Source organism: Hemibagrus wyckioides, linkage group LG25, assembly GCF_019097595.1.
Source record: "Hemibagrus wyckioides isolate EC202008001 linkage group LG25, SWU_Hwy_1.0, whole genome shotgun sequence".
Classification (NCBI taxonomy): domain Eukaryota; kingdom Metazoa; phylum Chordata; class Actinopteri; order Siluriformes; family Bagridae; genus Hemibagrus; species Hemibagrus wyckioides.
The window spans coordinates 7,333,682-7,359,673 of record NC_080734.1 but is presented as its reverse complement, the minus strand read 5'-3'; the positions used below and the strand labels follow the sequence as shown (position 1 = coordinate 7,359,673).

The following is a 25,992-nucleotide window of genomic DNA, read 5'->3' as shown; positions in this document are numbered from 1 at the left end:
CTGTCGTTATAAACATTCTTAACACTTTAATTGACACTGAATCTCTCTGTCTGTCGTTATATACACTCTTAACACCTTAATGAACAAGCTTTAATTTTATTTCTATATTCTATATATAACCTTACATAGTACATGTAGAGAAATGCTTAACTCTGTCTGTCTGTCGTTATAAACACTCTCAACACTTTAATTAACACTGAATCTCTCTGTCTGTCGTTATAAACACTCTTAACACTTTAATTAACACTGAATCTCTCTGTCTGTCGTTATAAACACTCTTAACACTTTAATTAACACTGAATCTCTCTGTCTGTCATTATAAACACTCTTAACACTTTAATTAACACTGAATCTCTCTGTCTGTCGTTATAAACACTCTTAACACTTTAATGAACGCTTTATGAGCACTCAGAATATTTTAATTAATACTCAAATATCGTCCCCTTTATTAACACTTTATTCTTCAGCCTCTGTGTATTCGCCTGTGTCTTGTTATTAACGAAATTATCCCTAAGGGGGGAAATTTATTTAGTAAAAATAGTAGCTGACTCGTTCTTCTATGACCTGACGTGTATCTCCTGGTCCAGCCTTCACTCTGGAGGATATTTTCATTGATTCTGAATTGAAAATCAAGTGTATGTATCTAATTACATTCCCGGAATAAAATATGTGACATTTCGCATCAAATTACAAACTGGAACAAGATTTATAATATTGAAATATTTCGTTGGCTCATTTTATCTCTTGAAATAAAATATATATCTATAACAATATTACTTTATGTAGCCTACTGCTCTGGTTCTACCCTGATCTCCCTGTCCTGTGCGTAAGGAGTTTCACATTGTCCCAGTGTCCATGTAGGTTAATGCACAGTTGGACTGTCCTGTCCACTCAAAGTTGCTTCATGTGAGAAGGTGTGTGTTACTGGAGCAATGGACTGATGTCTCGTTTTCAGGGTTCCTGTGATAAATTCTGGTTCCCGGATAAAGCGCTTGCTAAAGAATGAATGAATGAATGAATGAATGAACATTTCTGCGTATTAATAAACGTTGGTAGTGTATATATAGTAAAGTTACACATGACAATTACTATCATGTATACATGTATCATGTTTACTTACCAGTATAAAATAATACTTGAAAGTCTGACATTTGTGGATATTTATGGACAGCTGCGCCCTCTGGTGGATACGTTTATAATCACAGAACATTTTACAAACAGTGTTTTATTTTATTTCTGAAGAATTGGATGATGCAGAAATCATGAAGAAAAAAAAGTGTTTTCCTCCGATTTTATATAATCATGAACTCTCTAAATCCCATTCCATTTTTATCCTATTCAATATTCGTTCTCGCGACCCATTGTTTGCGAGCTAAAATTAATGTGAAGACACTTTTTTTGCATTAAACATTAAACATATCAAAACTATTTAGTTAAACCATGAGCTACATGGTCATTCTCAAGGATTTCTCTCTTTGTAGAAAAACCTCATAATTCTTGTCTTGTTTTAATGGGATATTGCAGTTCACAAACACAAAACATGTTTGTTTTGTCAGAAGTGGGATTCGAACCCACGCCTCCAGGGGAGACTGCGACCTGAACGCAGCGCCTTAGACCGCTCGGCCATCCTGACTATCTGTACTTATTATTATTTCACTCAGGTTTTAAATTAAATTAAATTAAATGTGTTAAACTAAGTATTGGAGGAGCATGCATATTGCCCAGAATGCTCTGCAAGCCTAACTGTAACTGGGTTGCCAGGTCCGTGGGTGCTGCCTCTGATCATCTACTTTTTGATTTGTTACTCTTTTTTTTACTTTTATTCATGCAAACAAGCAATTTTGTTCAAAGTCTGTTGACTGTTTTTCATTCAACCAAGGGGATAATACAGAAGAGGTTTTACTTTTAAAAATTAATATGTTTTCAGTAGCTCACTGATGAAATACTATTTTAATTCACAGCCTTTAATCAAGATGGGGTGTCATTTGAAGTAAATATTTTTTTTACTGAGCCCCTCAATGATCCTCCTTTTTAAGATTTAAAAGAACATTGGATTACTCGATCAGGTTTAAATTAAGTTAAAATTGATGTGAAGAAGGAGAAATCATGCCAGATACGTCGATGTATTATCTCAGGTGCCCCAACATTCATTGTGTTTTCTTAGAATTTATATTCTTTTGTGAACTTTTGGCTGTCGTTAGAAAAGTTTGCTGTCAGAAGTGGGATTCGAACCCACGCCTCCAGGGGAGACTGCGACCTGAACGCAGCGCCTTAGACCGCTCGGCCATCCTGACTACGTGCAAAAACTGATTATAGTGAACAGCAGCTTTGCTTAAATTGTCCGATAAAATAAAATATATTTACTCATCCTTGTACTTAATGATGTATAAGACACTTGTTACCGAGATAAAACCACAGCTGTGGTCATGTGTAGTAAGCCAACACAGCCGAGAGAGGGCGTACATTCCAAGAACGCCTGATACCTGATGTTCATTCACAGGCTTTATTTTTGGCTGCTCCAAAACGTCATTTACTTTTCAGTACTCGACAGAAGCATTCACACTTATTTTCTATATTTTAAAAATCTGTTTTTATTGTATGTATTATTACTTACACAAATTCTGAAAAGCACTCACTCCTTCATTAGTTTTTGTTATATATTGTACACTGTCTAGTATCTAGGAATGATGAGAGTAGAATACTGAAACATGAAAAATGCTGAAGTGCAGATAGTACTGATCTATAGGAAATATTGACATTTAAAGTACAAAAAAAAATCTCAGTATAATGAAGTGTACCGAATAATAAAGTGTACATTATCTATCTATCTATCTATCTATCTATCTATCTATCTATCTATCTATCTATCTATCTATCTATCTATCTATCTAGTCACATTATTAGCAAGCAAGTCATACACAAAATGCCTACATAATTGACATTATTATGCAATACAGCAGAAGATGTTTTCATACAACTGTTTTTACATGTCAGTGCGCATTATTCAAGATGGTTAAGCTTTTTCTGAAAAGTAATCCAGGAGTTTCTGAAACACTCAAGTCAAATCAGCAACCATGCTGGTCAATAAGATCATACTTTTGCCAAATTCTGATGTCTGAATAATATGTGAATATTAAGTGAAGCTCTAGACCTGTGCCTACATGATTTTATAATTATGAATGTAATGCAGTTACACCGGTTAAACATCAAATGTACTAATCCGTGCAAGCGAAATAGAATAGAGTATATAGACAGTGTACATGTTGGTGACGTGATAAGGGCCAGTGAGATCTGAAGTTCTGAAGCCACCGATAACTTAACAGTTCCAACCAACACATGTGATACCTTATAGAGTTCATTATATAACAGACATTTTTGCTGATTTGGAGCCTATTTCTGCTATAGAGCCCATAATATTTGAGTCAATCATTTTACTCAGGTCATAGAGATCATTTATTCAATAAAAACTGTTTATGATTCAGTCAACTCATTTGTTTTTTTGTGTTTATGATTCAGTCAACTGTTTATGATACAGAAATTTAAAATAAATGTCTCAGTTTTTTTTCTTTATTCACATTTTGTTCAAAACCCGGTGGATCTCAATTTTTGAATGGAACTGAAATGTTCTTGCTTACACCACCATTTCATACAGTTCAGATATACACTACTCACAAAAAGTTAAGGATATTTGGCTTTTGGGTGAAGTTTATGGAAAATGTAAAAAAGTTCACGCTACAGTGATATTATATCATAAAAGTAGGGCATTTAAGTAGAAGTATGCAATGGTGATTTCCTCATCTCAAACAATTTATTGAAACAAAAGCCAACAACAGTGGTGGGTATACCACAACAAAAAATGTCAATGTCTCAATAATTTGTCATGTGCCCTTGACCATTAATTACAGCTTGACAGTGACGTCTCATGCTGTTAACGAGTCGACTTATTGTCTGCTGAGGCATGGCATTCCACTCTTCTTGAAGGGCGGCCCTCAGGTCGTTAAGGTTCTGGGTTATGAGGTTACGAGCCTCTACACGGCGACTCAGCTGATCCCATAGGTTTTCTATGGGATTCAGGTCTGGAGAAAGTGCAGGCCACTCCATTTGAGGTACCCCAGCCTCCAGCAGCCGTTCCCTAATAATGTGACCTCAATGAGCTGGAGCATTGTCGTCCATGAAGATGAAATTAGGCCTGTGTTGTTCATGCAGGGGCACAATGACTGAATTGATGATGTTATTCAGGTAGTATTGGCTTGTCACTGTACCATTCACAAGATGAGGGCAGTTCTGTATTGAGTAGACACACCTGCCCAGACTGTAACACCACCACAACAGTGGCTGATGCATAGTGCTCTCCTTGACATCTCCAACATCATTGGTGGCCATCATTTCTGCTCAACGTGAATCGACTTTCATCAGAGAACAGCACTGAGGCACACTGGTCCCTCGTCCAGCTAGCCCATGCAAGATGATGAAGCCTGTGCCTGGTGGTATGGTCAGGTACCCATGCAGGTCGTCTAGCACGCAGACCACGCTGATGTAAACAGTTTCGAATGGTCTGACGTGACACTTAGGTGCCTCTCATCTCCCTTAAATGTGCCTGGAGTTGAGTGGCATTCATCATCCGGTTCCACAGGGCACTGTTCACAATGAAGAGGTCATCAACATGGGATGTGGCCAAAGGACGTCCACTTCTATGCCTTTCTGTGACTCTTCCAGTCTCTTTGTATCTCTGTCGCAACCTGCTGATGACACTCTGCGACACGCTAAGCTCAGTGGCCACTTCCCTCTGAGAACATCCTGTTTGAAGCCTCATAATGGCGAGGTACTGTTGATCAAGTGTTCAAAAGTGTAGAGAAGGTCAAATTAAGTTCACCTGTAAAGGTTATAGTGCATTTTAGGTGCATCCTGAAATATCACCCGAAAGACGAAAAGCCTTAACTTTTTGTGAGTAGTGTGTACTCATCTTCTAAGCACAAGGTGCTTGAAAAGGATCACATTGTCAGAAGTGGGATTCGAACCCACGCCTCCAGGGGAGACTGCGACCTGAACGCAGCGCCTTAGACCGCTCGGCCATCCTGACTAATAAACAACGCCAAAAATAAACATTTTTCTGTGATTTATGTGATTTTATAAACGTCAACGTACTTCAGACATTCAGATTGGTTAAACATAAAAAGAGCCTTGGAAGAATTACATGCATTACCCAGAATGCAACAGAGGCGTCACTTTTAGGGTTGCCAGAACCTCGTCAAAACCCTCTAAAATCAAATGGTTGATTTGCTTTTAATTCCACAGATTGCAAGTTTGGATTTTTGCATGGCTTTATATTATATTAACCCAAATTAGCAAACAGATTTTAGAAAGTACATACATTTATAAGATGTATAATGTGTTAATAACACTTGAATAGTTATACATGACAGAAAAAAAAGACTATTCAGGAAATCTGTATGTTATATATATATATATATATATATATATATATATATATATATATATATATATACAGTAAAATATATGTTCACGTTTTCCTTTTGCACGCAACCTTTCCTTTGCACGAGTATAATCAGTCGTTTTTACACTAAACAAAAGCAAACCAAACATAAACAACCCTTGATACCGCGAACGCACGCTGAAGTCGCGTTAAATTATAATTGCCTTGAACATCCGGGTCTTTCCGCCATCGCGTAGACACGCGCTAGAGCCTGTCCGATGACGTCACGGGTGCAGGAATGGCGGCGCCGTCTGTCTATGTGAGGGAGGGAGTCTGGAGAGCCTGAAAACTTTACTCCACGGCACACACACACACACCTTCTGCGGATTTAACACACCACGTCGTTTCAGTCGCCGAAGGCACGACGACAGAGAGTTTCAAAGGCACAGAGAGCTATCCCGTGGCTTAAAGCGAAGTGCGGCCACGGATATAAGCTCGCTAAGCTAGCTAACTTATTACTTGTAACTTTACCTGCGTTAGCAAGGAAGCTAACCTTACAGCTTTGGCACTGAGCGGTAGGCTGCAGTCGTGAAAACCTTTGGCTCTTTTCCCTGTCATTTCACACAGCACACTGCGGGGGGGGAAGGTATAGCTAAGGGACACGCTTGAGCCTCGGCTAGCCGCTTTATTTTCGCAGGTTGACGCTAGCAGTCTGGGGGTATATTGCTGTCTAGCCAGCTAAGCGTTAGCTTCGTCGCTAATAACTTAGCCTATATGCCACAATGGAGAGTTTGACGCTGAGCGACGTCGAGCAGAAATACTACTCGGATTTGTTCGTGTACTGCGACGTGGACAACACGAAGAAAGTGGCCTCCAACGGCAAGGTTCTGGAGCTGTTCCGGGCGGCCCAGCTCTCCAACGACGTGGTGCTGCAGGTAACTCAGCTATAGCGGTGTGTATGTTATGAGCTACGCAAGCTGCGCCGCAATACAAGCTGTGTGTATATAAATATATATGTATGTGTGTGTGTGTTTTAACAGTGCAATATGTTCTGTAGGTCCAAACAGATATTTTCAGTCATGTTTGTGCGGGTGAAAATTGCGTGATTTTAGGTACAAGCTATTAAAAGGCATCACGGGGTTAGCCGGGATGCCTGACTGATAGAGGGTGTGTTCCCTTGCAAAGTTAGTTCATTAGCTAGCCTGCTGTTGTGTGCCATTACTTTTGAACACGACCTGTTAATAGAACGGGCGATATGGCAAAGAACGTCATATCGCGATACTTCGATAAACGGTATGTTTAACGATTTTTAGTTCTGCAGTAGAACTGTGCAGCAGTATTATTACGTATGAGGAGTGAAAGGCAATCCTTTCATTGTTATTTGTAGGAAGTATGATTTTTGGTATCTGTACAGCAATGCTGAGATCAGATCATTTTGTCTAGTTATACGTGTTGTATTTCCTTCCAGCCGCCCAGGGTAGATCATCATATATTGTTCTGTGATGTCCATCTATATCACTATTTTTAATTATACTCAACGTGGCATTCAAAAACCCAGAGAGAGTACAAAAGAGCGCTGTTTTTATCTGTAATGGAAAAAATCTCTATCATGAATACTTAATCAGTAATGAATACACGCTCATGTATGTGTAGTTTAACTCTGATTGGTTCCTGACTTTTCGGGCACTCTGCATATCATACAGCATAAGTTGCACAGTTTATATTTCAAATACTTTCTTTCTTGTATATTCTGGAAGCAAACAATGATGTGAAACCGTATTTTATTCTTTGTTGTACCTCAGCATCACTTCTGGCACAACATTATACTCTATATAGATATCTGACCATCATCCCATTCAGATTTAGACACCATGTTGCGGTTGTAATAACCTCCATTCTACTTGGAAAGCTTTTCACTAGAGTGTGGCTGTGGGGATTTGCCCCTTTCAGCCAAAAGAGCATTAGTGAGATCAGGCACTGATGTTGGGTGAGGAGACCTGATGTTCACTTCATCCCAAAGCTGGCAGGGCTCTCTGCAGGACACTATGGAGCAGTGCTCTGTGCAGGACACTTAGTATTCCATGTCTTCATGGAGCTCGCTTTGTACAGAGGGGCGTTGTCATGCTGGAACAGGTCTTAGGCCAGTGTAGGGAAATTATACAGTGCTGTGAATTCACCAAAGCAGACCAGACCACCGAAGCACAGTGCAGTGGCGCTATAGTCATCAGGTCCAGTGAAAAGGCACATAAGCCTTGAGTGGGCAGGCCTTGAAGGTGTGACGATACAAAAGCCTAGAGGTGATGCTCATAAACAAAGCATCGAATGGGAGAAAGATCCCCAGAGTCAACCCACGACTGTCAGCTAGTTCACACTTCCTGATTACTGCCTGATTTGATCATCATTTGGTGGTGAGAGCTGGGATATGTAAATAATTAAGCAAAGAGCAATGTATGTTACAAAAATTTTAGTCTGACCTCAAAATATGTTTTTCTACAACGGTATACAAAGACATTCTAGATATTCATCTGCAGCCCTTTGGGAAAGGCACACATATAGGTGTGATATTCAGGTGTCCGGAGACTTTTGGTGAATGTTCTTTATGACAGAACTGTAATGCAGGATCGTTTCACTAAATGATATTTGCAGCTGGTTGCTTGTGTTGTGGTTGTGTGTGTACTTTTGTTAGGTTTAGTAGCACGTTACTGGTGTATAAGAATTTTATTGTTTACATATGTCTGACAGTATATATCCTACATAGATTTTATTATTTCAACGATGTAAAAGTGCTATTATAAAACAAGGTGTTTGGGTCACTACAGATGTACCTTGAGAATGATTGATGGAGCTGGATACAGGTCTGACATGCTGCATGAGATGCATATATTGTTGCAGTCTGATTTACTGACATTATTTATGCCATGAGTGGTACAAAATTGACAAAACAAGACAACACACACTGTCTTAAAGACCAGCTTTTCTCTGTCCTGCAGGTTTTAGTGTTTTCCCTGCTCTAGCATGCCTGCTTCAGCTAATCAGCTAATTAACAGCTTATTTCTGAGTTATAGTGGGTGTGTTACAGAGGGAACAACAGTATAATGTGTTTAAAAGGGAAAAAAAGAAGAGGGAAGGGGTTAATCTAGGAACTGGGATGAGATCCAGTGTGAAAGTGAGTGAGCTGAGTGCTAATTAGAGAATTTATTTTCTTTTATGCATTTTCTTTTATACATATGGTGGAAAATCTGAATAGACAGCTAGCTATATCGATCAGGCTTAACATTATGACGACCTGCCTAATATTTGGTGTTGGTCTCCCTTTTGCTGCCAAAACAGTTCTGACCCGTCATGCACTGTGTATTCTGACACCTTTCTATCAGAACCAGCATTAACTTCTTCAGTATTTTGAGCAACAGTAGCTCGTCTGTTGGATCAGAACACACGTCAGCCTTCACTCCCCACATGCATCACTGAGCCTTGGCTGCCCATGACCCTGTCACCGGTTCACCACTGTTCCTTCTTTAGACCACTTTTGATAGATACTGACCACTGCAGACCGGGAACACCCCGCAAGAGCTGCAGTTTTGGAGATGCTCTGATCCAGTGGTCTAGCCATCACAATTTGGTCCTTGTCAAACTCGCTCAAATCCTAACGCGTGTCCATTTTTCCTGCTTCTAACACGTCAACTTTGAGGACATAATGTTCACTTGCTGCCAAATATATCCCACCCACTAACAGGTGCCATGATGAGGAGATCATCAGTCTTATTCACGTCACCTCTCAGTGCTCATAATGTTGTGGCTGATATATTTAATATTTAAGAAGATCAGAAGTCAAATCTAAGACTCTTAAAGTAACAGTTGTTTACTCATTGATCTGTAAGAAATATTTGCTTACTCAGGGGATTTAAATATACAAAAGAAGCTTTGAGGGTGAGAGATTAATGAATAGAATACAAGGCTTAAAGCATTTCTCCCTTGTGTCTCTTAAATGTTCTTGGTTATTAGAAAAATGTCAGATCAATATCAGTTGATACACAGAGGTCTTACATGGTGACCTGCAGAAAAGTGGACAGTGATGCATTTCTTAGTGAAATAAGAAGACAATTATAAGTATAGCCCTGTTGGTTTGTTTGTAATCGTAAGTCATAAAAAGATTTGACCACTATCAATTGCATATTGTCATTTTGTGCAATAATTTCACTTGATTGAACATGCAAATGATAAACAAATACATACACTATATTGGCAAAAGTTTTGGGACACCCCTCTGAAACATTGAATTCAGGTGTTGTTTTTCAGGGGTTTGGCATGGCTCCTTAGTTCCAGTGAAAGGAACGTTTGGAAGGATTTCCACAAGGTTTAGGAGTGTGTTTATGGGAATTTTTGACCATTCCTCTAGAAGCACATTTGTGAGGTCAGGCAGTGATGTTTGACGAAGAGGTCTGACTCTGGGATGAGGTCAGGACTCGCTCATCTATGTCTTTATGGACCTTGCTTTGTGCACCGGTGTACAGTCATGTTGGAAGAGGAAGGGGTCATCCCCAAACTGTTCCCACAAAGTTGGGAGCATGAAATTGTCCAAAATGTCTTGGTATGTTGAAGCATTAAGTGTTCCTTTCACTGAAACTAAGGGGTCAAGCTCAACCCCTAAAAAACAATGATTTGGAGGGGTGTCCCAAAACCTTCGCCAATATAGTGTAGTATTTTTTCTATTTGTCATTGCTAGCTAGCGTCATTGGGTTCTTCAGGGGTGCTGGCAATCCACGCACACACACACACACACACTTTACATCTCTGTTTTTTCTACTGAAAGTGAAAATGAAATATTGAAAACATAAAAACCGTAAATCTTTCTTCACCAGGGATAAAACGGACAATAGAAATTAAAATGCATGTTTTTTATTCTTGTGTACTTTCACTTAAAGTACTTTTTTTTATCATTGTAGCTGTTTGCACAACAGTTTCCAAACGACATAATGTAAACATGTTTTTTAACATCTTAACTCATTGTTTTAGATAGGGCATGTGCTTAGTGTTGATAGAGTTTTTGTGCTACTAACTTCTCAGAAGTCAAATCAAGGCCACAAACCCTGTGGCCTGACTTGCACACTTGCGAAACACGCAAAGCCAAAACCCCGTTTTGTGATGAGTCATCAGATGAGGAGTTTCGCACCCTCATCATTTCAGCATCGAGGATCCAGTAGGCTGAACAAGGACGCTTGCCAAAGTTGTATACAAACCCGTATGCAGAGCGGTGGGTCTGTTTGGGGTGTAGACCTTTTCGCGTTTGAGCTTTATGATTAGAGATGGGCAGAATTACATTTACACTCTCTCTTTGTTACAAAACTGACCTTAAAAATAGCAGACAAAATAACACACATTATCCCTTACTTAGTAACCCCACAGATCTGCTTAGTCATGGTCACTTCTTTGTTAATGGTTGAAGTATTCTGACAGCAGAATTTCTGACCTCTTCTTATTGTTTCAGATTACCGAACTGTGTGGTGCGACCCGTCTTGGCCACTTTGGTAGGAGTCAGTTCTACATTGCATTGAAGCTTATTGCAATAGCCCAGTCTGGACTGCCGCTTCGCGTCGAGAGCCTAAACAGTGGTAAGCAAAAGCAGACCTGTTGTAAATGTCATGTATATGGGACAAAAAAAAAAAAAAAGATAAATGCCTCAATCTTTGTGGATGACAGTTTTATTTAGCACACAGCAAAGCAAATAAATGACCCTTTTATTTAATTCCAAGTAAAGATTTATTGAACACGCTGTTCAAGCTCTTTCTGTTTGCAAAATCCTAAAGTCTGCACAGTCTCCAGTATTCTTAGTTGCCAGTCCAAAAGCTCCTGTATTAAAGAGCAGGAAATGACTGGTTTCATAGATGAAGGATGAATAAAAATGGACAGAGATTTAAAAAGGAAAAAAAAAACAAGCAGGAAATAAGGGCATCCCTTGTAGGCCTGAAGATAATGTAAGAGAATAGAAAATGAGTCAACAGGAAATTGCAGTAAAGAAGGCCATAATGCAGAGCTCAGTTTTATAAAAACATTTTATTCTGCAGCATCAAGGTTCTTGCTAGTACTCGAATGTAGGTTTTCTTTATTTAAAGGTAGAAAAAGATGCTGTTCACTAATTCAAAATTTGCCATGCATGTAATGATGCATGGTTCTGGTTCATGGGCCAAGTCTGGCTAATTTCTGTTCATCCACAAATAAAGATAATTGTAAGGCCCTGCTGAGTTACTAATGCAACATATGCTGTTGGATAAACCTGCTCAGTGTCAGGTTGGTTTTGAAGCCTGATGAATTATCCAAACATTGTGCTTTTGTAGTCGCATCTGGAGCAAACAATACTCGGGAACAATTTTTTTTTTTTTTGCCATAGTGCACACTGAAAAATGGGAATATGTGATCCGTCAGCTTTAAGACAAAAACAAATATTGTATAGTTTACATAACATACATAAAAGCTTGATTTTATTGTTTATAGTGGGCAATGTTAACAGCTCATAGCTCCGGGTTTAAACTTGGGTGTGTGTCCGGTTTTCGGGTCTGTTCCAGGGCTTTGAACATGCGCAATAAAATCATGCAACTCGATTCATTCACATGGAACCAAGCTCATTTGTGAATCAGGAAAATTTAGAAGAACTTTTATTTAAGTCTTCATCGGTGTCTTTCAAAAATCCTCAGTTATGGGACTGTCATACTTTTACAACTTGTACTTGGAAATTAAATGTGTGTTGTATTAAGCATGATAATTTTGACTCGGACGAACAAATAATACAAAGACAATTTAAGTTAATTATAAAATATTGTATTTTGTCTCTACTAAAATCAGGGTTTAGGAGATTGTCCCAATTTTATAACTGGGAAAGTTAGGATTTCTAGTCGACTACAGCATATCACTAGACAGTCATTTTCTCCCCATTCATTTCTTTTAGTCTTTATTTTCTAGTTCATCATACATATTTTTGGTAGCTTCACTGTTTTAGCTTACTCTGTTAGCTTTTGTGATAAATAAACTTCGAGTTGGACAGCACACTTAAGCTTCACATGGGTAAAAGCATTTAGTTTGTGCAACTGAATTAACTTTTTTGTTAAGAAGTGCTCTGAAATTTTGTGAATATGTGGTTTGTTTTTCTGGAGTGGAAAAGGAATCAAAGCTCAAAGCCCCACACTGATCTGCGCTTTCCTGCGCAGACCAAACGCTCACACTCGCTTATCACTATCCAAAGCTTATCACTACATGTTTTTTGTAACTAAATGTGTGTCTGTGTTTCACATTACAGTCAAAGACTTGCCCCTTCCTCGCTTTGTGGTGGGTAAGAACGAACAGGAGGCCAGACACGCATCTGTGTACCCAGACACGGAGAACCAGGGGCCGTATTCCAGCGTCATCCCCAGACCCCCGGGCCGAGTCCCGACCAAAAAAGTGTCCACGCATGAAGTGATCCAGCCCTGTGCACCTCCTGTTGATCCCCAGGTCAGTGCACCGCTCTCAACACCTTGCATCATAAATGCTTTTATAAGCATTTAAAAGTTTAAAAGCATTTAAAAGCTTTTAAAAGCATTTTAAAAGCATGCTTTTATGCTTTTAGTCCATCCAGAATTTTGTGATATTATGATCTCAGAAATGAATGCAAAATCAAGCAAATGTCACGATATCCTAAGGAGCTTGCATTACAAGTTGCATTGCAAATTTTTGGGGGCAAAAAAGCCACAGCAAAATCATGCATTTTTGGCCACAACAATCACCAAAAACCTCAGTGAAATACTAGAGGGACTGAATAAATCCAGCTCTGGTTTATGAATCAGTTTAAAAGCAGATATATTTAGCCTTTGAAGGATTTTCAGTAACTCAGCACATTATGTCTGTAGCTTGCCTTTTGTTTTGCTGTCTGAATTTAATGTAGATTTCAGTCAGTGTTTCATTAAGATGGTGTGCTAGTTTGCATACACATATGTACTTATATGTTTACTATAATGCATATATTATAATGATTTATAAGCCCTCGTCTGCTGTCCCTTCGAAGAGGATGACTTCCCACTTGTGTCTGGTTCCTCTCAAGCTTCTTCCTTCTGTCGTTTTCTTTCCTATGTCTTCTCTGGTTTGTTCATTAAGAATCTAAATCTATGTCTACATTTTCGCACTTATTCCAAAGATCTTGGTGAATCTTAAAGATTATCTTAACTCAAACTGAAAGACCTACTTTCGTAACAGCCATCTTGAATCTTATCCCATAGTTTCATGTTCATCAGCTCAGGTCTGATTTGTGTATTATTTTATTAATATAGACTGCCAAAGCATGAAACTGTTTATGTATAAACGGTCCATCGTGTCTTTGTTGTCTGTACGCTTGGTTTTAACCTTTAATGTTTATTAGTTGTACCTAGTTATGCTACTTCTACATTTTATTGGGTACGGTCATAAAGATTTAGGATGTCTTTACAGTTTGAGGTTATACCATATTGGAAAGTTTTAATGTGAAAATTATCTATGTTCCATGTTTTCTGACCCCAGCCAGACACCACGTCTCCCGTAGTGTCCCCCCACCAGTCTCCGCCCACCTCACCTCCCGCGTGGAGGAAGCACAAGCGCCAACCCAGCGGTGGCACTGTGGACCGACAGGCCGCGGTGGCAGGAGCCGTTTGGCCACCGTTCAGAGAAGCACAACCGGGTACATCATTCATTTTCATGAACAAATTAAATCTGCAGCTTAATAGAGTCAATAATGTAATTAACTTTCTCTAATATACCATTTCAGTTGACTCACCCTTGTAGGAAAGGCTAATCATGTGACCTGTTTTGCAGGGAAAAAAAGGGGAATCTATTTTATTATAAGATGGCTGAGTCACTTCCTCTTGTGGATATGTGAACTCTTCACAGTATTGAACGGTTGTCATTTTATAGAATGTGAAAGAACCCAAAAGCTGGATTCTTTCTCAACATTATTGTATTTAAGTAACACAGTTCCGAACGCTGGATATATTATCCGCCTTGGCACCCATCACTCTTTTTATTTGTTTTCGTGAGCCACATTGTATTTTCTGTGAACGAGTCTGCATTTGACACCGAGCAGCTTCTCCTTTTGGAGGTTTTTCTGCTGGATGCATTTGCAAAAATAAAATTCCAAGCATGCTCTGTACACATAGAGTATGAAGAGCCAGCTAATCTAATCAGCTGCAGTGTCATGATGGTCAGGGATTGTTATCTGTTATAAATGTATATAATGTCCTCCAGAATTAATGGCACCCTTCATTAAAAACAAACATTAAAATTTTATTCCTGTTATTAATAACAATAAAAAAAAAATGTGACAGATGGTTTTGTTGACTTGCACAAAGTAGGTAATGACTATATAAAATATATAAGCAGATAAAAACATACCATTCAGAACAATTCAAACCAATAATAAGAAAAATATGAAACAGGTTACAGGATTCTGGAGCGCATTGAAAATCTACTTCAGATTTTATTATTCACTTCGAAAGTGTTAGATATCTAACCCCTGCTTCCTCATCCCTTGCCCTCTCTCAACACTTTTCACTAATAAAGGTCCAGTAGCAGGTGACGGGATGTGGTCTGCCCACTCTCCTCCTCCCGTTCAGGAAAACTGGGTCAGTTTTACAGACACACCTCCCTCCAGCACACTTCCAGCAATGCATCCCTCTTCTGGTCAGGTACTGCACCGTCCACATCTCTCAACCTGTGGCCCATCTCAATAGCCATTTTGTTTTCTAAGCCGGTTATGGACGCTGCTAATAAAGCTTCTGTTTATAAAGCATTTTCTGTGATGGCGTAAGCACAGGCCTGTTTTAATATTTGTCGAGCTCACACACAGTTAAATCCATTACCGATGCCTGCAGCAAACAAAGCAAGTATCCATGGGAGCCGAGAGAATGTTTACATGTACAACAGTTCATATCATTGCCCTCGTCATTTGATTTGAACCTAGAGTTCTACTATGTTTACTTCTCATTACCAAAACACTAGGGCTTCTGTACGTACCTTTGCAGTTGTACTGTCATTTCATAAAATGGTATGCAAAGACAAATTGACAAACTGGAAAGACATTTCGAGGAAATATTTTGCTTGTTTATACAGTAGCTGTGAGCTTGGTTAACCTCATACACCATCTTCTACAAAGTTCATGGCACGCAGATGTCTAGGATGTATTAGTATGCTGTAGCATTACAGTTTCCCTTCACTGAAACTGGGAGACCCAAACCTGTGCCAGTATGATTATGCTCTCGTGCATGAAGATATGGAAAAACTCTATAGTGTCCTGCACAGAGCCCTGACCTCAACACCTTTAGGATAAACTGGAATGCTGATGGTCCTCCAGGCCTCTTCACCAAATATCATCCTGAGCTCTGTAATACTGGCTGAAAGATCACAAATCCCCACAGCCATGCTCAAAAATCTAGTGGAAAGCCTAGGGTGGAGGTTGTCTTAACAGCTAAGAGTGGACTAAATCTGAAAAGGGATGTCCAGAAAGCAGATAGGAGTGTAAGGATCAGATATCCACAAATGTTTGATGTTTGAAGGTGCATTTTTTTTTTGTTGTTGCCTGTTTCTAAATGCTGCTGTGTGTGCCGTTGTGTGTTGTAGGAGAGCACAACAGTACGAACAGCGGCATCTGCTGCTACTACAAACGAGATCCAAAGACAGGCCAGTGGTTATGACGATCCCTGGAAAATCACAGATGAGCAAAGACAGTATTACATTAATCAGTTTAAAACTATCCAACCTGATCTGACAGGTTTTATCCCGGGTAAGTAGGATAAACCTTTGCCACTTTTATTTATATACATACGCTTGATTTTCATTCATATTTCTTTCATTTGTTTTATTTTTATTTATTTTTTTACAGGTTCTGCTGCAAAGGAGTTTTTTACGAAGTCAAAGCTGCCTATTTTAGAATTGTCTCACATTTGGTAAGCTGCTTTACTGAGATTAGTATGTTTGTGTTCGCCTTCAGTGACCTTGCTTAAGCTTGTTCAAAAACAAACATACACTGCCAGTCAAAATGTTGGGCATACCTGCTCAGTGAAGAGTTTTCTTCATTTTTACTATTTTCCTATCAGTTTAGGATGATAATGAAGATGTGGCATAGGTTTGTAACCTTGAGGTCACTTAGGAGAGATTTTTTTATTAATATAATAATGATTAAAACTGTATTGGTCTTCATTCAGCTTTATGTTCTTCTTAAGACCAATTCACTGCATCCAGTGCACTGACATGAAATCTGCTTGTCCAGTACATGCTTGTGTTAATCCAAACATCCTTTTACACAGGACAGCTATTGAAAAATACAGTATTTGTGTTTTATTTTGCAGTATGTGCTTAAAAAACTTGTAAAATTGTGTATATATATATATATATATATATATATATATATATATATATATATATATATATATATATATATATATATACACATACATACATATACATATATGTATATAATTTTTACAAGTTTTTTAAGTTTTTTTTTTTTTTTACTGCAGCAGCTGAAAGTGCTCTGGGTTTGGTTGAAATATGCCACTGACCATAGGAGTGAAAATCTCATTGGCTTCATTCCCATTACTTATATTTGCATATTATATATTTGGAGAAATGGCGGCACGGTGGCTTAGTGGTTAGCACGTTCACCTAACATGTCCTGGGTTCGAGTCTCGCTCCTGCTCACTGCGTGTGTGTGGGGAGTTTGCTTGGTGGGTTTCCTCCAGGTGCTCCGGTTTCCTCCCACAGTCCAAAGACTTGCTTTTAGGCTGATTGGAGTCTCTAAATTGCCCGTAGTGTGTGATTGCATGAGTGAATGAGAGTGTGTGTGTGCCCTGCGATGGGTTGGCACTCCGTCCAGGGTGTATCCTGCCTTGATGCCCGAAGACGCCTGAGATAGGCACAGGCTCCCCGTGACCCGATGATAGATCGGATGAGTGGTACAATGGGGAAAAAAATATTTGGAGATCTCTGTGGCCTTAAAATTGCCTCTTTGGCTCTTTTGAGAACCTGAAATATGGAATTGTACAGTGAGCAAGAAATCGGAACTATTTTTTATTCTGAAAAGTGATGAAACTTTGCACACTCCAAATATCTTTTCACCCAGCTTCATGAGCCAGCTTCACCCAAGAGACTTTTTCCTTCCAAATTCCCAAACTAGGCCGAGCACTGCTAAATGAAATCTAGTGAATAGTACTTGTAATAAACCCACATTAGTTAATAAATAATTGTGTACATGAACATTCACATCAAGAATTACATTTGTCTTAGAAAAAAATTCAGTCCTAAGCTTTAAACAAAATGCCTTAAAATCATAGGACAAATATGACCGATATTCACTCTTTGTTCAAACATTTGTCACTGTTAGCATAATACAGGAGGAACAGAACAGTTCTTGTATTTAAATTAGGCCTGTCAATAGATTAAAATATTTAATCGCGATTAATCGCATGATTGTCATGAGTTAACGCGAGTTAACGCTCTCTCTCTCTCTCTCTCTCTCTCTCTCTCTCTCTCTGCATGCTTGCCTCCCTGCGTGTTCGTTTATCCGCCGCTTCTACTTCTCTTCCGATTCCTGTCAACCCAAATGCTCTCATTGGTTGACACACGTCATCACCTTTATCCCAAGCCAATACGAAACGAGATCCCACCCCTCATGTCACCTGTGGTTTGTCTGTGTGTGTATTCAGAGCCACTGAGCAGCAGACTTTTTTTTACAAAATAATAAAAACTGCGTTAATGTGCGATAAAATATTTACTTAAAATAAAATAATATAGAACTTTCCCAGCCCTAATTTAAATAATTGAAGTGAAAATATAATGTTTTTAAATGTAATTGTTTTACGCCATTTCTTAGAAGTCTTAACTGTTCTTGCTAGAATTCTCCTATTGTGGTCTAGCCACACTACATTGCAAGTCACTGTTTTAAGAGGAAGTCAGTTTTCTGAAGGAAACCAGAAAGTACAGACTGATGGGTTTTATGTTAAAGAGTGTACTCCATATTAAGATGTGTTTTTTTCCCCCCTGCAGGGAGTTATCGGATTTTGATAAAGACGGTGCACTGACCCTGGACGAGTTCTGTGCAGCGTTTCATCTCGTGGTTGCTAGAAAGAACGGTTATGACCTTCCAGAGAAGCTTCCAGAGAGCTTAATGCCAAAGCTTATTGACCTGGATGATTCAGCAGGTATGAAGCACAGACGTGAAACCTAAGAAACGTGTAATTGGAGTAATAACGGGAGTAATATTTCAAAAGCCAGGATGCAGAATGTAAAAGAACACACTAGACATATGGTACATGGGGTTTAGGGGTGTGTGTCTGTGTGTGTCCATGATACATCTGTGGGGTTTTTTTTAGGAGTCCCAGAGCCTGCACCTGAAGTGGGTTTCTCTGGTTCCCCAGTGGAGGTGACGCCTAATAAATCTCCCTCCATGCCTTCCTTAAACCAGAATTGGCCTGAGCTCAACCAGAGCAACGAGGTTTGGCCTGAATTTCTTACCCATCATAGGCTAAAATACAGCAGAATTACAGCAGATAGTAAGCATTTAATATAGCTGCTCTATTTCTAAAAATAATAATATTTATCCTGAATTAAAAAAAATAGTAATGTATGTAATTAAAAAGATAAAAACATTTACATAAACATTATGTACTGAAGAGAAAGTAAGAGTGCTCAGGAGGACAGGTTAATGCTTTTGTAGCCAAACTGTTTATTACTGTTTATTATTTGTTAACCTAAAAGTCACTTAAAATGTGTGTGTGTGTGTATATGTATGTATGTATGTATGTGTGTGTGTGTATGTATATATATATATATATATATATATATATATATATATATATATATATATATATATATATATATATATATATATATATATATAAAATGTGTATTTATAAAATGGAAACTAATATATCAGTCTGCATTTTAGCTTGACAGTTCATTTTCAGCTGCAACCTTATGGGAAAGGGAAAGTGTTTATTCACACTTTTTTTTTCTTCCCTTCCCTTGATGAATAATGATGCCGTATGGCTAATGTGCTATAAAGGCACGCCTCTAGCCTTCAGTTTAGCTTCAAGTCTGTGCACTTCTAAATCATCACACATTTATAATCTCTAATAGACCTAGTTATGAGATTTGACTCTTTTTCAAGACTATGTATACAACTGTTAATGAAAATAATGTTGCTGAGACAGACTTTTTAAGTCTTATTAAGTCTCTGTGTGATGATCTGGGACTGGAGGTCACGCAATGCTAAGTTGGTACCTAGAGGTACATGAAAGTTAAGCTAATACATTAGACTATTAGCTCCAAAACCTGAGACCACAAACTTATATTTCTCGTTAGCTGGATTGCTTTAATTTGTTTAACATTTACGTTTTATTTTAAGCGTAAGTGTTTCAGTCTCTTTCACTAGGTGGTATTTGGTCATTGTGTCACTCACTGTTCATGTTCTGGGAAAGTGTGGGCAGCTGCTTGAGCTTTGTTCAGCAAAACACTGAGAGACTATTGTTTTCAAGATTTTTGCTACAACACACTGGTTGAAGGTTGAGGGTGTTGTTTTGGTGTTGCACATTATCTCTCTTATACTATGTTGATTTATTATTTTGGGAGTGTGGAAGCTGTAGTTCTACTGCAGGCTCACTGGTGCTGTTGTGTTCAGTTGGACGTGAGTCCGGCGTGTGCAGCCTGCTGACGTGTCTCTATGTCTCTGCTCTGTCTCTCCAGCAGTGGGAGACTTTTAGCGAACGCTCCTCAAGCTCACAAACTCTGACCCAATTTGATTCTAACATTGCACCAGCTGACCCTGTAAGTCAATCACCTAGTGCTCTTTCATGATTAATGATTATTCATTAACCCTTTGAATTCTGTCTGGAAAAGAAAATGCATGTTTTCATTGCTAATTCATCTGCAGCAGTGACCAGTATAATTTTTTTTTTGTTTTGTTTATTTTTTTTTGTTTGTTTTTGCTTGCTGAGCCTGTGAATTTTTATTTTGCTCACTCTGTTTGCATAACTCTGCCTAGGTGATGACCACTGATGGACTTGTAAAACTTTTAAATATTATAAAACAAAAGAAAAGCTCTGATAGAGCTGGGCGATAACGGTTATTATTCGGAAAGTTGTCTATAGTTTAATTTATTGCAGCTGCATGTTCATGCTCTGTTACTGTAGGTATATCATTTCTTTGGTTTAAGCCCTCAGCTAGTGAAGCTAGAAAGGAGGTGTGGCTTAGAGACAATTCATTTTTACTAATTCCTTAATAGACTAATTCTTTCTTTTTAAAGTGCAGCTCACTTCTACCATGTCGTTATCAGAACATAAATAAATTCCTAAAATTATCTTATTTGAGATCTTTGTAGTGGCACACGTAAACTTGCCCTTGACTCTTCGTAATTTCCAGCTGCACATATCAGCTTGAATAATTATAGCCACAGTCCCTTTTCCTTTACTGCTGTGGTTCATGAAATGCCGTTTCACTTAAAAATGTCACACTGTGCAAGAAAACCACGTTAAATTTTTTGACTTGATAATCGATGAAGCAGGCGAGTGCTCAGCATTAATGTTCCTCTTGTGTGAAAATAAACTTGAGTGCTAATCGGAATCTGACTCTGAAACCACACTTTAATTTTTTTTTATATATATATATATATATATATATATATATATATATATATATATATATATATATATATATATATATATATATATACACATACATACATATATATACACATATATATATACACACTATATTGCCAAAAGTATTCGCTCACCTGCCTTGACTCATATGAACTACTTAAGTGACATCCCATTCCTAATCCATAGGGTTCAATATGACGTCGGTCCACCCTTTGCAGCTATAACAGCTTCAACTCTTCTGGGAAGGCTGTCCACAAGGTTTAGGAGTGTGTTTATGGGAATTTTTGACCATTCTTCCAGAAGCGCATTTGTGAGGTCACACACTGATGTTGGACGAGAAGGCCTGGCTCTCAGTCTCCGCTCTAATTCATCCCAAAGGTGTTCTATCAGGTTGAGGTCAGGACTCTGTGCAGGCCAGTCAAGTTCCTCCACACCAGACTCTGTCATCCATGTCTTTATGGACCTTGCTTTGGTCACTGGTGCACAGTCATGTTGGAAGAGGAAGGGGCCAGCTCCAAACTGTTCCCACAAAGTTGGGAGCATGGAATTGTCCAAAATGTCTTGGTATGCTGAAGCATTCAGAGTTCCTTTCACTGGAACTAAGGGGCCAAGCCCAGCTCCTGAAAAACAACCCCACACCATAATCCCCCCTCCACCAAACTTTACACTTGCCACAATGCAGTCAGACAAGTACCGTTCTCCTGGCAACCGCCAGGAGAAACCCAGACTCAGACAAACCCAGACTCGTCCATCAGATTGCCAGATGGAGAAGCGCGATTCGTCACTCCAGAGAACGCGTCTCCACTGCTCTAGAGTCCAGTGGCGGCGTGCTTTACACCACTGCATCCGACGCTTTGCATTGCACTTGGTGATGTATGGCTTGGATGCAGCTGCTCGGCCATGGAAACCCATTCCATGAAGCTCTCTGCGCACTGTTCTTGAGCTAATCTGAAGGCCACATGAAGTTTGGAGGTCTGTAGCGATTGACTCTGCAGAAAGTTGGCGACCTCTTCGCACTATGCGCCTCAGCATCCGCTGACCCCGCTCCGTCAGTTTACGTGGCCTACCACTTGGTGGCTGAGTTGCTGTCGTTCCCAAACACTTCCACGTTCTTATAATACAGCTGACAGTTGACTGTGGAATATTTAGGAGCGAGGAAATTTCACGACTGGATTTGTTGCACAGGTGGCATCCTATCACAGTTCCACGCTGGAATACACTGAGCTCCTGAGAGCGACCCATTCTTTCACAAATGTTTGTAAAAACAGTCTGCATGCCTAGGTGCTTGATTTTATACACCTGTGGCCATGGAAGTGATTGGAACACCTGATTCTGATTATTTGGATGGGTGAGCGAATACTTTTGGCTATATAGTGTGTATATGTGTATGTATATATGTGTGTGTGTGTGTATGTATATATATATATATATATATATATATATATATATATATATATATATATATATATATATATATATATATATATATATATAATTACAATTTAAATTATATTTATATAAATTAAATTAATTTATATAAATTCCTCGCATGAGAAATATCGCCTAGCTCTACCCAATGAATGTTCTGTCAGCTCAGTTTGCTATTCAGCTCAGTTTTTCAGTGTTTCTTTTGCTGCACATTTGTGCTTGGGGTGTATAAGTGACTGCTGTGTTGAGTAAAGTAAGATACTTAACACTGCAGTAACGAATAACGCATGAATAATTTACAGGATACAGCCATCGTGCACCCTGTACCCATCCGTATGACGCCTAGCAAGATACACATGCAGGAGATGGAGCTGAAGAGAACTGGAAGTGGTAAAGAAATTTCTCTGTATTTGTGCTAAAGAACTTTATGAAACTTTTAAACTGTCTGTTATGTCTATTAAAAATGACTTTTGTATGCATCTGTCAGTTATGTCTATGTATATGATGGGATCAGCAACTAAATTTTTTTTTCTCTTTTAATTGTTAATCATCATTATTGTCTTTTGCATCATGGTATAATCATATTTAGCACAACTATTCAGGGATTTTAGTGGAAATAAATGCAGGATGAAGGATTTCCTCTATTCCCTGTTTCGCATAAATGCTTACACAATTATGGCCTCACTTCTGGGACTAAATTTTTTATTTTTTTTATTTTTTATCCTCGCCCTGTAATGAGTGTGCCTGTGTTTACAGGAAGTACCTTGTCTCACAGATGTTCTGTGTACAACGTGTCCTGCATAAATATTTTGAGTTTTTAGCAGAATAAAATGCTTCAGGACATTTAATTTTAGGGTGGCAGAAGTAACTCCCAAATTCTAACTGTGCCAGCTTTTAGTAAGCTTAATGCATGTATCTGTAGTGAAGATTTATATTGATATTTTGGATAGTTATTAAACAATAAGCAACTGTATTTTAGTTGTTAACAGAACGTAACCAAATGAAGATGCATTGCAACCAAGAATCGGCATGATATATCGATATAAAAGGAAACTAATTTAACTAATGTAAGGAAACTAATGCCAAAACGTAAAGATTTAGCAGTGTCTCACTGACGTTAAGACCAGAATCCTGTAAGAATGTAAACAGTGAAAAGTTCAGTTTGCAGAAGTGACTTGCATTTTGCTTGACGGACCTTCTGCAGTCATCAATCTACAGTCACTTAGAGGTGATTTATCCAGTAATCTGAACATGAAGAAAGGAAGGAAGCGTAAGCACTTTCTGTAATTAGGAATTGTGATGGCCTTCAGAATTGAGCAGTTTCTGTGCAGAATGTTGGCTCTCACACTGCACAGGAGACACACATCCTCCATCCAAGCCCAAGCATGAAGAGATACCCTGAGTCGGTTGATGTAAATCTGTCTTAAGTCAGATGTACACACTTCTGTCCTGGATTGCAGAGACGTTTCCATCCATACAATTGACAAATGCTCACTCTCTCTCTCTCCGTCTTGATTCTAGACCATGCACATCCAACAAGTCCTTTAATCGCTAAACCTTCCGAACTCTCAGAGGACAAAAAGCTAGCAACAATTAAATTCCCTGGCAGTACTGTAGGTAAGGTATTTAACACCATTGTAAGGTTGGCTTAGTTTTTAGTAGTGTAAGCCTTTTTTTTTTTTAGACAAACCCTAAATGTCTAATTGTCATGCAGGTGATGGCTATAGCAGCTCTGATTCATTTACATCTGATCAGGAACCCATTTCAAGTGCTGCAACCAGACAGAGGTACTAAACATACACACGTTTTCACTCTGTTTTTGAGCCTGAAGGGGTATGTGGGTGTGTTGTGTCTTAAGCACAGCCTGGCTTGTATTGAACACTGATGTGTTTGTTGCAGGTCTCATTCTGGCACTTCTCCTGAAGGTCTGAAAGCTGTGGCTCCACCCCCTCCTCCTCCCCGCCCTCATGCTTCACACTCACGCTCTTCCTCTCTAGATATGAACAGAAACTTTGCCACTGTCGCTGCAGGTACACATCACACTTCTATGCGTTTTTACTGAGGGCAGCCAAACCGTCTGTGTTCATAACAAATATTAAACTTAATTTCTGCAGGGGCTCAGCAACAGGCAGGAGTGGTGGCTTTTCCTCCTGCTGTGCCTCCTCGGCCACTGGCTACACAGGTACACGTCATAACAGCCAGAGCTCATTTCCTATATAACCCATTACAAATTCTAATGAAATGAAAGCTATATTTTAAATGTGATGATGCCATAATACATTTTAACCAGCCGTCATTGATAATGTGAAGTTACTTAATATTCAGTATCAGCCTTTTGTTGACTTGTGCATCTTATTGCAGGACATTTGTGGAAACATAGACTGATTATGAGCAGTGGGAAGGAGCGTCCCATTTTCTGCCATTTTTAAATTACTGTGATAAATTTTTGCTGTTCTAGTATTTGACAGTATGTTCCAGTCATGATGTTTATTTTTGCTGTTGGTTAATCTGCCATTCAGTTGGTTAAAGATATTTGTTTGTTTTTGCTCAGACGTCAGTGCCACATGGGCACCGTTCAGTAGATGGAGATGGTCTTCCAGCACATTCCAGTACTTCACCCCAGCAGATTCCTGAACAGCCCAATTTTGCAGACTTCAGCCAGTTTCAGGCGTTTGCTGTGGAACAACCTGCAGATGAAGTGGACAAACCACAGGATAGTGGACAGGTGAGGAAACAAAGGAAGTACATGCTCATTTAGTGAGGGAATCTAGATTCAGGCTTTCCCACCTTGTTGTAACAGACAAGCTTGACATTTTAAGCAGATGAACTATAATCTAGTGATGCGGGAAATCCAGATTATTGGCTTTGTGCAGAGCCGTCATGTAAAGCTGGCCATCTGACGTCCTTCAGTTTGTGTTATGTTGTTGGTTTGGGCTGTGCGTGTATCCCTATTGAGTGTGCGTCACAGTGTGTAAAGAAGGAAATGAAGTGCAGAAGTGTTTTATTCCTCTTATACTGCAGCAATTTCCCATTGTTAGCCACTTTTGATTATTAAAGTACACCACATCACACTTTTACCGGAGAAGTTTGTTCTTATCACGTTATCACATTATAGCCACTAACATGTTTCCTCACCAGCCACAAAATTGTCAAGAGAATCCACAAAATGCACACTCCTGTGTCTCTGAGACTTTCCCAGTGTAGAAAACTTAATGTCCATTGCAAAGAACTGACATTACAGTCTACTTTCCTTAAATGCTGAATAAACGTCTCTTTGCAGAAAGCTTCACCAAATCAGCTATTAAAAATTCCCAAATTTATTAAGTTTAAATATAAAATGCAGTATCTCACTTAAGTACAGTTATTACGGAATGTGTTACACTAGGAGTTGCATCAGTTTTTTTTCCCGGAGGGCTGGAGTCCAGCACAGTTTGGTGACCTCTTTGTTTAGCACTGGCTAGCAGTGGATTTCATCACCCTGAC

The 25,992-nt window shown here is 38.9% G+C and overlaps 1 protein-coding gene and 3 non-coding genes across 6 annotated transcripts in view; 1 reads left to right on the top strand and 3 right to left on the bottom strand.

The window, feature by feature from the left end:
• Nucleotides 1-1,550: 1,550 nt before the first annotated feature.
• Nucleotides 1,551-1,633, bottom strand: trnal-cag (transfer RNA leucine (anticodon CAG)). Its single transcript has one exon. It is a non-coding gene; the product is annotated as a tRNA-Leu (tRNA).
• A 578-nt stretch (nt 1,634-2,211) lies between these two features.
• On the bottom strand, nt 2,212-2,294 carry trnal-cag (transfer RNA leucine (anticodon CAG)). The gene has a single exon. It is a non-coding gene; the product is annotated as a tRNA-Leu (tRNA).
• A 2,703-nt stretch (nt 2,295-4,997) lies between these two features.
• trnal-cag (transfer RNA leucine (anticodon CAG)) lies at nt 4,998-5,080 on the bottom strand. Its single transcript has one exon. It is a non-coding gene; the product is annotated as a tRNA-Leu (tRNA).
• A 618-nt stretch (nt 5,081-5,698) lies between these two features.
• The window catches only part of reps1 (RALBP1 associated Eps domain containing 1), a 24,425-nt gene continuing 4,131 nt past the window's right edge, over nt 5,699-25,992 (top strand). Inside the window, exons 1-16 of one of the 3 annotated variants that reach the window (XM_058378764.1) lie at nt 5,699-6,369; nt 10,920-11,043; nt 12,723-12,916; nt 13,955-14,111; nt 14,990-15,051; nt 16,046-16,208; nt 16,308-16,371; nt 18,470-18,624; nt 18,796-18,917; nt 20,168-20,248; nt 22,812-22,899; nt 24,031-24,126; nt 24,224-24,296; nt 24,409-24,539; nt 24,624-24,691; nt 25,061-25,234. In XM_058378764.1, the coding sequence (XP_058234747.1) occupies nt 6,217-6,369; nt 10,920-11,043; nt 12,723-12,916; nt 13,955-14,111; nt 14,990-15,051; nt 16,046-16,208; nt 16,308-16,371; nt 18,470-18,624; nt 18,796-18,917; nt 20,168-20,248; nt 22,812-22,899; nt 24,031-24,126; nt 24,224-24,296; nt 24,409-24,539; nt 24,624-24,691; nt 25,061-25,234 (1,905 nt within the window). In that variant the 5' untranslated portion in view covers nt 5,699-6,216. Of the gene's footprint in view, nt 6,370-10,919; nt 11,044-12,722; nt 12,917-13,954; nt 14,112-14,989; nt 15,115-16,045; nt 16,209-16,307; nt 16,372-18,469; nt 18,625-18,795; nt 18,918-20,167; nt 20,249-22,811; nt 22,900-24,030; nt 24,127-24,223; nt 24,297-24,408; nt 24,540-24,623; nt 24,692-25,060; nt 25,235-25,992 lie in introns of all 3 variants that reach the window. The other 2 variants (XM_058378763.1, XM_058378765.1) reach the window with 2 other exon arrangements.